We start from the raw sequence: 13,082 nt of genomic DNA, 5'->3' as shown, positions 1-13,082 counted from the left end.
TTGTTCTAGGTTCTGGATATGTAAAAATGAAAAGGCAATCCATGTATTCAGCTATTCAAGATTCTACTGGTACATCTTACCCCACGGGAGTTGAGATGAAACGGCTGTTAATTAGGGCTGTTAATGATAATTTTAGGAAAGAAATCTGACTTGAATTTAAGAGTAGGTTTTGGTGCAGCTGGTCACATAACAGAGTTAGGAATTAGCATGGTATATTGTTATTCATGATGGAATGTGTGAAACTAGAGTCACTGAATAGAATAAAATCAGATTATGAAATGTCTGGAAAGTCTGGTATATACTCTTAACAGGAAATGAGGAACCACTGCAGTTTTATAAAAAAATTTTTAAAACTAAGATTAAAAAAATTTTTTGAAAATCATGTCTCTATACATGATTATGTCTATGTAAACATTGAAATAGTCAAAAATAAAATCATAGTAGCTATAAAAAAAATTGCCTCAAAAACCTTTTAAAACATTATATGCAAATCTAATACTCAAAACTAAGCCAATAGGTAAAGTATTGGAAAAATTCTATAAACTTAGGAGGAAAGGAAAGAAACATTTATTAAGTGTCTGTTATGAGCCAAACATTAATATGTGCAGTTTCTTATTTAATCCTCACCACTCTGTCAACCAAACGTTTATGTCCTTATTCTATAGATAAGGAAACTGAAGCTCAGAGATGTTAGGTAGTTTTCCCAAAGTTAAAGAGCTAGTCATATCAAAAGCAGACATCCAGATTCAGGTGTGTCTGGTTCCAAAGCTTGAGCTAATTCACAGTTTAAAATTCTGATGATGAAGAAATTGTACAATTATTTTTGAAAAGAATGAGATGTATTCCATTTCAGTACATAGAATGACTTTTCAAAGCAACCATCGTCTCAAAATAACTCTATTCCACTCTTCACTGTTTACAGAGGAGAAATCAATGTTTGTAATTAAATAACAGGTAATATTTTTAAAATAAATTTTTATTAAGTTTAAAATTGCTATGGTAGTTACTATTGGATGCAAAAGCCCACATACTCTAAAATTTTTAATTAAAAAACAATATTGAAGTTCAGGAACAGATGGGAAACTTCATTTCTTTAATCATCTCTTTTCCCACTGATTCCACTTGGGGAAACAAACAAGTCATATATCACATTAACACAAAATACCAAGATGGTAGAAACTTTACCCAGAGCTGGGATTTCATTGGGAAAGCAATAGATTTAATGTTAAACTTTGGACTAATAACTAAATTAACAATTAAAAAAAAAAAAAAAACCTTAGTAAAAAGGATCTATTTAAGTAATAGCTCAAAGTTTTCATGTATATTTTAATATCAGATTATTTTCAGGTCAGATGCTCTAGGGACTAACAAAATGTCATTCTCTTTTTATGAAATGAAGGACTTTGTCTTTTATTTTGTAAAATGTCTATATCTTCATTTATATAAATCCTATATATAAACTTTTTTTCCGAAAGACCATGTTGGCAGATTATATTGTTTGGAGCTGGGTTCCAAAGACAAACACTAAAAATAACCGTTTGAAACAAACAACCACCAAATGTTTCCTATAGAGAGGCACAGGAATATTTTGCTTTGCTGTGGAAATAACAGCCTGTATCTATAGGTGGCCTGTGACATGGGGCATTCTCTTCGGTGCAGCTGTGGTGTTCGATGCACCATCATCTACATCCTTCCCCAAAAGCAATTTTCTCAGCAATCTGGAAACATTGGTTTCTAGTCCCCAGGACTTACTGACTGAAATTAAAGCTTCAAATCTCAAAACATAGCACTAGTCATCAGTTTAAATATACCACCAGGACGACAAGAAGCAGGCCTTCTAAGGAACTGAAGGCCTTGTCTAGGCACCCATCAGTTCCTTTGAAACTTCTTCAGAGATGATTATTTCCAACGCATAAAGCTTTATTAGACATATTCCTCAAGCGATAGAGGCTTTTAAGAATCTTATAATCTTCCAGATTTGGGTAGCTCTAAAGTAGGACATATCAAATATTATCAGGTCCCAACCCTGTCGGCAATAAATTTCCCTCAGAATTCCCATTATAGTCATGCCTATTGTGTTGGGTGTCAGGAAAGTCATGGGAGGGGAGATTTAAAAGTTAAAGCCAACAGTTAAGTGGTACTAAACTTATATCTAATCAGAACACACAGATCAATTTCAAATTAATCTTAAGAGATCTTTCTAGTAGGACATTACTGTACCTTTCCTACAGTTTAAAAGAATCATAATTTGATATATCCAGGCTTTTGGGGGGAAATTCCTTATATTTGCAACATACATATATACATTATTATTATTATACATATAAGAATATGATACATAGTATGAATATAATTTTTATCTATTATTTCATCTAACCTTTTAGAAGTTGTTAAAGGAAATTTTTTCTGACACTTCATAAAAGAAAGATAAGGAACACTTTATTCAAGGGACTACTGAACTGGAGTTTTGTAGTCAGGGAGAGAGTTGGGGCTCAATTATGAATATGGCAGGGAAAAATGGGGATTTAAAGCCAAGGAGCAGGGTTGCATCAGGGGCTGTAAAATTACTAAGAGGTAATTACATCAGAGGTAAGAAGGATTCTGGTTAGACTGACCTGACCAGATTCTTAATAAAGGCCAGGGGGATCAGATATCAAGGGTAGGGGATGAGGAATTTGATCAGATATGAAGGGTAATGGACTTTCGCTAAACTGACGCAGCAGGATTCTTGCTAAAACCGGATTAAGGAGGTCCAAGTCAGAGCACATGGTGGGGCCCCAGGGAGGAGAGGGCTCAGAGAAGCCTGACTCAGTTTGATTTTGGTGAGAGTCTTTGTCAAAAGACAATTTAAAACAATTACCTTGAAGCAAAAACTAGCCAGAGGAAAAGTTCATTAAATAATAAGTAACCTCTCGAAACAATATAGAGATATGAATTATCCTAATTATTAGTTCTGCCACCACCAACAAAATTACTGACTACTTGCTGGGTGTCAGGCTCAATACCAAGTCTGGGACTAATCGGCGAATAAGACACATTTTGTCTTTGCCAGGGTAGCCCACACAATACAACAATTAAAACTGACAATTTGTAGATCAATGACAAAACTGCTGCCCTTAGAGCAAGATCTTAGTAGGTTTCTTTGAAAGAAAAACAGGAAAAACAAAATTCCCCTTTAATAAAGACTCTCTTTCTGCACGTCCAAGAACCTCTTGCTCAGTCCACAGTTTTCTCTGCCTCGGCCCTTCTCCAGACCCACACCTAGCCAACTTCCCGGTCCCCTTGCAGGCTCCGCTCCGCTCGCCCCCCGCGGCTGCCCCCGCCGAGCTTCTTGCGCCTGCGCACATGCCAGTCATACCCGCCAGCAGGGGGCAGGCCACGATTTTCTGTCCTCAGTGCCAGGCTCCAGCGCCTCTCTTCTCCTAGCTTTACACTTAGCTCTGGCCTAGATACGCTTCCTTAGCAACCGGTTGCCCTTGACAACTGGAGGACGCTAGCCCGTTGGCTTGGTTCCCCTGCTTGCTGTCCCAGGCTCAGGCCGAACCATGTCGGAGATCCTGTGTCAGTGGCTCAACCAAGAGTTGAAGGTGTCCCAGACCGTGTGTGAGTGACACAGCCCGGGGAGAGCGGGCCGGGGACGAGCGGGACGCTGAGCGCCGAGCGCGGCGTGCTGATGGAAGGTGGCGGGAATGGCGCGAGCTGCGCAGGTGGGGCGGCTGCGAGGCCCTGCAGCGCCCCAGGCCGGTCCAGCGTCCATACTCCGGCTCACTCCAGCCACCGCGGGGCTTCTCCCAAACCCCACGCTGCCACTCCCGATGGGTCCACTCCTGCAGTTTCTAACCTACTGTGTGGTTCTAAGCAATCACAGGGTTTAGGGAGGGCTCCCTTGTTTTGTAGAGAAAGGAATTTGCTGGATTCTATAGTCTGGCCCTGTCATTGTCCCCTTCACATTCTCAGAAGCATGGCGTGCTGGTAAGCCAATGAAATATGAAACCTTAAAGCCAGCTGCCGCACTACTGGATATGTGCTCCTGGACAAGTTACAATACCTTCTCTGAGTGTGTTTCCTCCAGTATAAAATAGACCCAATCATACTTTCCATACTCAACTGGGTGTGTATGAAATGAGTTAATATGGAATGTGTTAAAATTTACAAATTATAGCAGTTCTAGCCCAAATTTTACAGACATTTACTGTTTCTGACTGTTTACTCTTGCCCAAAGCTGACTTTATTCACTAACCTGATTTTATATCAACCATGAAGTTGCCACTCACAGTCTCTAAATCTCACAACCATAGAGACTATTTTATATACTGATGATTTTATATCCTGGCATATTACCTGCGATAACCAAGTAATTCGGCAGAGAACTATACTGCCTCTCAACTTCTGTTGTTTCTTCAACAATTTATTCGTAAGCTGGTAATGGGTTTTGCTCAAGCAAGAAGTTTTCAGCCCTAATCAAGCAAGAAGTTTTCAGCCCTAATCATTTCAGTCTGTTTTCCCAGAAACACGCTTGCGTAATACCACCTTGCTACCATAGTGCCAACTCAACTTTAGGTCATTTGTAGCATTTACCAGGTCAATAGTATTTATAAAATGGCAATGTGTTTACAATTAGTGTTAAGGTCTTTAACACCAAAGCGCTTCCAGTTGCATTTCTTGAGGCATAAGCAAAACCACCACCCACACACTCCCTGGGAATTGCAATCATTTCTTTCCCAGAATTCCGTGATCATTTCATTGTGTCTCTATTTCTCTAGTAAAATGTGATACCGATCTCAGGACAATGTTTAACATTTTTCTTTTCTTATTCCTTTTTCACCATAGGAGCCCAATGCAATATCATGCCCTAAAGTTATCGTCTTCCAAAGAAAAGCAATTACAGATGCTGAGTGTAATTTGGTTCATTACTTGATTAGTAAAAATCACCCATTCGCTCAAGTCCCCAAGAGTCTATTGCATATTAAAACACTTTTGAGAAAAGTAAATAAATTAATAAACATAGTATGCTATTATAATTGTACTCAGTTTGGGGAATTTTGGTTTTGAGAGGAGGAGGTAGAATTACTTCAGTCTGTGAAGATTAAAGGGCTGGAGACTTTTTAAGTAAGAATTTTAACAACAGAAAGTTATAAATAAAAAAATTCCCAGTGTCTGCTTCCCTGAAGTGTAAATCTGGGATCTGTTAGCAGAAACAGTATTCTGCATCCCATTCACTAACAATACAGATTCATTTCTTGATTCCAACTGCTTAAAGGAGTCTAAAGAGAAAGAGAGCCCTCAATATAACCAGGTTCCATATTGCAAAAGGCTTTCAGGCTATAGGAAATACACTCGGCTATGTTAATGAGATAGGATCTGTGTTCCTGAGGAAGCACACTGCCTCCCAGCATCAGCTAAGTATTTAGTTCTTTGGTGTACAGTGGGAGGCTTTGAATATTTTATAGGAACTATTAAAGTGGATGCATAAGTGGATGCATTCTCTGGGGAAAGTAATTTGGCAATTTCTGGATAAGAATTCTGTTAAAGGCAAGGCCTTGGAGGTCAGACTGCCTGGCTTGAAATCACTTATCCATCTATCACTTACTAGCTTGTGAGCTTGGACAAGTTATTTACTTAAATTTCATCATACTCAAATAAGAGTAATAATAATACTTCATTGAGTCGTGTCAAGATCAAATGAGATAATAAGTGTAAGCCATTTAGAATAGTCCTTGGAGCATAATAAGTGCTAACCCTTACTTTTCAGAAATTAACATATAAAAATAAAAACACTATGTAAGGACATTTGAACTAGGATGGATTGTAGGAGCAAAAAGAAAAAAAATGGGAAACAATCTGAATATTCTTCAGTAGTGGAAAAGTCAGATAAATGGAGCTGTATTCATGCTATGTATTGTTATGCAGTTCATAGAAAGGATGAGTTTGTCGTTATAACTTTTAACCTAAAAGATATTCGTGTATTTTTGTCAAGTAAAAAACAAAAGTTATAGCTTACTGTGACTAGTATAATTTCATTTTTTATACCGACTAAGAAATACACACAGATGCATACACATATCTGAATATGGGTATTTGTTTATATGAACATAGAGAAATGTGTGATGACACAGATAATGGACTGTTGACGTATACATGAATCTTCATATCGTGGTTTTGTGTAAGACTAGAGAAAAGTGTGGAAGGATATAAACCAGTGTTTTGGTGTTGGTTACTATGGAGAAAGAAGATTGCTGGCTTTTTTTTTTTTAATGCATCTGTGTTATTTGGCTTGTTGCTGGTATTGCCTTCATAATTTGGAAGGAAAATTCAATATAGCATTACAAATAAAAAAAAAAAAAGATCAAACTCCATGTGACAATATAGAAAGGTTTAACATTTTAGTTGAAATATAGCAAGAATCTTATAATAACATATTGTGGGGGTTACAGATGAGTTATTTTCTCAAATAAAGTTTATAAATAAAAGAATAATAATAAAATTTACCTCTTGTTGAGCACGTACGCCAGACCCTGTGTGCTAAGCCCTTTACATAGGTTTACTTATTTAATCCTAACAAACAAACAAACCACAACGGAAACCTAAGAGGCATTGTCCCAGATGTACAGATGAGTAGAAGGGGCTGAGAGAGCTTAGTAACTTGTTCAGGGTCACACGGCTAGAACTTGAAGCTAGGTCTTTGATTTGTGCTCTTAGGCACTATATTATATATTAGAGTTTATACTTAGAAAATGTGTTTTTTTTTTTTTTTAAACTCAGCTCTTCCAAATGTATTCATGCAAGTTTCTCTTATAAGGGTTCTTGTTCATTTTGAAGTCACATAAAGTACAGAAATTCAATCGCCAAGGCACGCTGAAACTTCACAAGACATAACATAATCTAATTCCTAGATGCTCACGTGCCAAAAGTGGTTTCATTAGTGTTTGTTCAGAAGTGACTTTGTCTACATGTTGCTTGCTCGAACAAAGAAAACAGATTTAGAACGCGAGTGGGTGCATTTTCTGCCTTGACGAGGCTGAATAATGGTTCAGTCATTGGAGAAGCAGTTGAAGCCAATTGATTTCTGGCTCATTCTGCAAGTCACAAGTCAAGCTAAGGATCTTTAGTGAGTTAAATTTAACCAGACCATTACCCCTGGAAAATAATGCTTAGATGTGTATGGTAATGAAATTTCTTAGAAAACAAGAGGTTGCTCAACACAAAACGACATCTGAAATTCAAGCAATTATTTTTTATGATGAAAAATAGTAATGTAATGTTACTAAAGGGTTTGCAGTAAAATTAAGAACTCTGTTATTTTCTAGACTAAACACTGCCTGTTTTACAAAACTCTCATGAATTCACCATAAGAGGAAACTAGCATTAGAATATTCTTCATAATAACTGAACATTCTCCAAAACTAAGTAGAAGCCTTCAAATTCTATGTACTGTACCCATCAGATCCTGTGTAAAGATGGATGTATGAGATAGTCCATGTTCTTTTGGATTCTGGGTATGGCTATTTTGAAAATTTGTAGGATCCAAAGTAGAACTAATAAGCTCTAGATCTCAGTTTTATACCCTGAAAAATAATAATAAAATTGCAAACAGAAAATATCTACCACAGTGCCTGACATCTACTATATTGAGATACTCAATAAATATTATTTCAACGATTTTTCTGTCTCTCACTTTAGAATAACTCTTAGTGAAGTACCTGTCACCTATTAGGCATTTAGTAAATGATTGTTTATTACATGAAAGTTTATGAGTGACGCAAAAGTAGAATATTGCAGGTGAACCTTATGGATTTGTTCAGCTGGAGAAGGTCACCTGGGTGCTTTGATCCTCAGCTTTGTGATTTCAGAAGCTGTTTTATTACTTTAATCAAGTTCTTAAGAATTGTTTTATACTAACTGAAATTACATGTTGTTGATTTTATAAACCAGGGTACTAATATATCATGAGGAAAGGGATAGCAGAATAATCTATACTGGCAATTAAGCTTGATGCACCATCTTAATGGGCTGGTACTCTCAGAAGACCAAATTTATAGCTCAACTTGTTCATTGACAGTCAGAAATTAGATATTATCAGAAGAACTCTCTAATTAATCTAACATTTAATGTTTTACTTATTTGCTTTAGAGAGATTTTATCTACATAGCAATGACAAGTTAGATTAGATTAGATGAAGTTAAAATCTGTCAGATTCCTTCCTCCTCCTCCTATTCCACAAGTACACAGATAAACCCTATTATTTTATGATATTTTCCAGTGTTACTACTACAAAACCCTATGAAATTACAATATTCGTGTATTCTTCTTTCATTACAACAAATCTCTACTTTGAATAATGTTATTTAATACATCTAAAGATTATTATTTACATGATGTATATTTAAATAGATAAGTTGTGAGTCTTAAGAGATCTTCTATGCACCTTGTTAATTTTTTTTTGTATAAGTGGATTTTCATAAATGACTAATTTTGTTCTTTTACATTAATTTTAATGTTTTTGTCTTAAAGTGATATTTTCTATTATTTATCCTAAAATTTAGGGACATTCTTTATTAGGGTTCCCTTGTGCACTAACTATACTTTGTTGATTAAGTCTTATTTAGACCTTTTCAAAAATATGAATTTTATGTTAAGAATAGAGATATTAAAATATTATATTAAATACTTATTTATATACATTTTATAATTTATTGTGATGACCTTTTATTGGCTTGTGAGTTTATCATATCATAGAGTCATATAGGGTCTTTAGATCTGAAAAAGAATCATAGATATCACTTAATTCTTCTTTGGCGTATAAAGTCATTAAATCAAATATGTTTAGAGACTTGTTTAGGGCTATACAGCTAGCAGTAGATTCTAGGTCTGCTGCCTTTTAATTCATTCCACTTTTAACCTGGCGTCATTAAACCACCCATTTTTCTCATACTTCATTTCTCTGAGTCATTAAGAAATATATTGCTTCTTATGTAATGCAACAGATTTTAATATTTACTGTCTAGCTCAGCAGCGTTTTCCTTGATTTAAAACTTGGCTTCCATTGACTAGAAATTGAGACAGCAAATCTAATAGCAGAAGGTGGTTGTGTAAATCAGTGTCAAAATTTTAAGATGTGGCATCCCAAGAAAAGAAAGCCATCCAGATTTTAAACTATTAAAGAAGTTTATAATGATATAAAGATTTTTGTTTCAAATTGTAAATCTTGAGAATTATGATAAAGTCTACAAAGTAGAGGATTGATCATCTTATTCTTATACTGGAGGAAAATACATTGTCAGTGTCCTCCAGCCAAAGGCCACAGGATGCCCTTGCATTTGAACAAAGTTGAGTTTATTGACCTGCTGCCAATAACAGAGAACACATACCATGGGGAACAATGGGGCATCTCAGTAAGAGGTATTCCTTGAGGAAGGGTCAAGGAAGCAATATTTTTCTTTGAGATGGATCCTGTCAAAAAGCATAGGTATCTCTATAATTGATAAATCTTATCCAGGAAGTAGAGAGAATAACGCAAGGCAAAGCCACGATTCATTAAAAAAAAAAAAAAAAAAGCAGCAACCACTCATTATCAGCTAGAATAAGGGATTGTTTGGCCATTTTTGTGTTTTGGACAATAAAGTATTTGAGTACAAACATGATTACGAAAGGATTTTGTTTTTGTCTTGATTTATCAGGATCACAGAGTGCTTGTTTGCTGGTGGTGTGCTGTGAAATTGATTACGTTCAGTGAGAGAATACCAGGGTTTAGCTGTGAGTGCCCGGCCAGCTCTAAATCTCTCTTTCTTTATTCAGTGGCAAAACTTGACCAGAAATGCTGTGATGCTATGTTTAGTCTTTCTTTCTCCCACTGAAATTTTTGCTGTAGAAATCAACTGTATTTGTGTTTGATTACATGTATTTCTGATGGGACCATTATAGCTTATCTGTCCTAAGGGTGGGCCTGTATCTAAATTTAAGGACAGTGTCAAATACTTGCTCTCTGAGTATTGGGTTACCTTATAAATAAGAATGTTCATACTGTAGTCATTGAAGATGTTATTGAGCTTATGAATTGTCTCATTAACATGACCTATTGTCTTGAATTAGGAGGCAGTGCTAATAATGAATTTTGTCACTGAACACTTGGTATATGTCAGGAATGATGCTAAGCACTTCACATGCAATATCTCATTTAGTTCTCAAACCAGCTCTCATGAGGGAGAACCCATCTCTTTCTCTCTTTTAAAGATAAGCAACTGAAGCTATTGTAGCTGCCCAAAGTCCAGTGGCTTCTAAATAAGAAAGGAGTCAAACGCAGAGAATCTTTCTTCAGAGCCCATGTTCCCCTCATTACCATTTTGGAATATAGCTTTCTCAGCTGGCTCAGGGCCATTTCGGTGGAGAAGCACATGGACCATTTCACCCCCTATCCCTGCCTAACATAGACCTTTCACAAAGGCCCCCATCAAAGATTTCAGCAAAAGAAACTTTAGTGATGGGGCTCCGATATGCAGCTTGGAAGATCGGAGGCATGTTTGGGTGGTTGGTGAGCAAACTTTTCCCGGATGTCATCATTTTAGAGCTCGACATGAAGATCCTCACTGGACTCCCGTGGTTTATTTGTTTCTCATATTCTTCATTGTTCCTTGTCCTAGAGCCAACCCACTTCTTCTTTCCCATAGGATATTCCAATTGTTAGTGCAAATTGACTTATAGAGGTGGCTGTCATCAAATTAGTCATGGTATTCAGAAACATTTAGTGGTAAGAAAAATATGATAAACCAAAAAGGAAAATAATAAGCTTTCCTTTGCTTTTCCTTTTTTCCTTACTGTACCTCTCCCACCCCGCTCCCTTTCTTTCTCCGCTTCTTATCTGTTTTCTCATACTTTTTAACCCATATATTCCTATAGAGGTTATATATTTATTATATATATCATATGTATTTATATATAATATATATTATTGTATATACTTTGATATTACATTTTCATATTATATAGTATTATATATTGTTGTGTAGTCTTTTTTCTTCTCTTTTTTTACATGTTTTTTTCTTTGTTGCTTTAATCATTTGTTGTAGCTTTTCACTCATTATTCTCTTTTCTGTCCATGTAATATACAGTAAATCTGAAGTGTTCTATGCATACTAAACTGCAGACAGATGTTTTCGTACATGTTTTTTTTTTGTAGTAAACTACTTGATAATGAAATGATGAACATTTACTGTTCTTTGACCTTTATATCCATAAATGCCTCTATTTTATCCATATCAGAATTGCCTTATTAATACGGCATGCCAACTCAAAGGAAGCGGATTATGGTTTCGTTTTTCTAGTGCTCTTTTTGTGGCAAACAGTTTGCTGCGGACTGTTTGCCTGTTGCATTGAGAGTGATGGAATAGGATGCAGTTATTCCACAGTTATTTAAAGACGGGACTTTAGGCATTCAGTCAACACAATAACAGGCACAGTGCAAATCCAGAGGAAGGGAGATGGGGAGTGAGACTGCCTGAGTGCAACATAGCTCCTGGACACAAAGCTATAGTCTTTAGACTATTGATAGAATCCATAGTCTGACAATGGCTATTTTTCCAATGGCTCTTCAGAACACTAAGAGAAGGATAGGGACGGAGTAGAGAAGAGAGAAGGGAAAAAAGCAGAAAGAAGGAAGCAACAGAAAGAAGAGGTACAAAGCATATCCAGAGTAGCCAAAATGACACAGTGAGGATAGTGGGGGAAGCCGAGACCAGGGAACAGTGTTGGTAGCCAGCAGTGGCAAGTCTTTGAGGAAAGGAGAAAGCAGCAGTGACAATTACAGTATGATGCCAGAAGACAGACAGTAGATTGTAATGCCAGACTGCTCAGGAGCTTACCCTGAGTAAATGAAATCAGTGGGGATAGTGGACATTTTTTAACTGCTGTGTTGTTATATTAATTCAACCTAAGAAATGGGGTATTATTAAGAGTATAAAATATTTTGAGAACAAATATTAGGAAAGCTTTGGGCAGAACTGTGGGCTGATACATGATATGCAACAGTCTGATTTCTATAATAATGTACAGTCTTCAGAGTAAGGTGTCCATGCAGTGGTCTTTATGGAGCAACTCACTTTACCACCCTGCAATCACACATCAAGCATCACTTCTACAAATCCAACATTTTTTCGTATTCAATTAGCTACCTTATTATTAGTCAAATAGATAAAAGAAGACCATCTGGTATGAATAAGTTTGCGATACTACAATGACGTATATAGTATTTTGACTGCTGTTATCTAAAGGACCCTGAGAGAAACACGTGGAGGATTTGGGGAGGATTTTGAAATCATTTGAAAAGATGATGGCTTTATCCTATTACAGTATAATATATTATTTTATGTATCCATTTTGTATATCATCCTTGAATACCAGGCAACCCTATATTCTTCAATTTATAAGAAAAATACAAGTGACCCCAAAATAAGCCATTTTTTAAGGAAGCAAATTCTATTTAACACTTTATTTTTTAATTTAAGATTTTAAATTTTGTTATTATTTTTTAATGCAATTATCATTAGGTGCCTCCTATGTGGCAGGCATAGTACCAAGTGATTCTCATAAATTACTTCTAATCTCTAAAATAGCTCTCCAAGATAGCTATACATGTGTTCTATAGATTCTAGAGAAAAGAAATTCAGGAATTATGCAGCCCCTAAGGGGCAGAGCCGAGATGTCAGCGTATATAGATGTCTCTGGCTCCGAAGCCTGTTTTCCTCTGGGGTGTTTCCATTGTTGCGCCAAACAACCACAGGACCAGAGTAACAACCCCCTGCCCCAACCCCGAACCACTGAGGAAAATCTTGACTCTGTTAAGTAGGCTTTATTTAGGAAGGTTCAGATGAGTTTTGTGAAATTTCCATTGTAAAAAAGATTAAAATGAAGTCTTCATTAATGTTTAAATAAGTTAGCTTGCACCTCACTTGGCCAGAATACCATACCATCATCATCCATGGGTTGTACTGCTAACTAAGTTATTAGAGTATAATTTTATAAAATATATTGAAGATTTATCTTTACATCTAAGGTTATAGATTTTATTGATTGTGTTTTAATTTGATCAG

At 36.2% G+C, this 13,082-nt stretch overlaps 1 protein-coding gene across 8 annotated transcripts in view; it reads left to right on the top strand.

The window, feature by feature from the left end:
- Nucleotides 1-3,479: 3,479 nt before the first annotated feature.
- SPEF2 (sperm flagellar 2) overlaps nt 3,480-13,082 on the top strand; it is a 139,116-nt gene continuing 129,513 nt past the window's right edge. For all 8 annotated transcript variants that reach the window (XR_001596628.2, XR_001596627.2, XM_016142439.2 and 5 more), the window contains exon 1: nt 3,480-3,603. Coding sequence is in view for 6 of the 8 variants with exons in the window: in XM_016142439.2 (XP_015997925.2) it covers nt 3,546-3,603 (58 nt within the window). In the remaining 2 variants the exon portion in view is untranslated. The remainder of the gene's footprint in view (nt 3,604-13,082) is intronic.

The sequence above is a fragment of the Rousettus aegyptiacus genome, unplaced genomic scaffold, assembly GCF_014176215.1.
Source record: "Rousettus aegyptiacus isolate mRouAeg1 unplaced genomic scaffold, mRouAeg1.p scaffold_m13_p_8, whole genome shotgun sequence".
Taxonomy (NCBI): domain Eukaryota; kingdom Metazoa; phylum Chordata; class Mammalia; order Chiroptera; family Pteropodidae; genus Rousettus; species Rousettus aegyptiacus.
The sequence above is the reverse complement of the archived record's forward strand: the minus strand, read 5'-3'. Positions and strand labels throughout refer to the sequence as shown.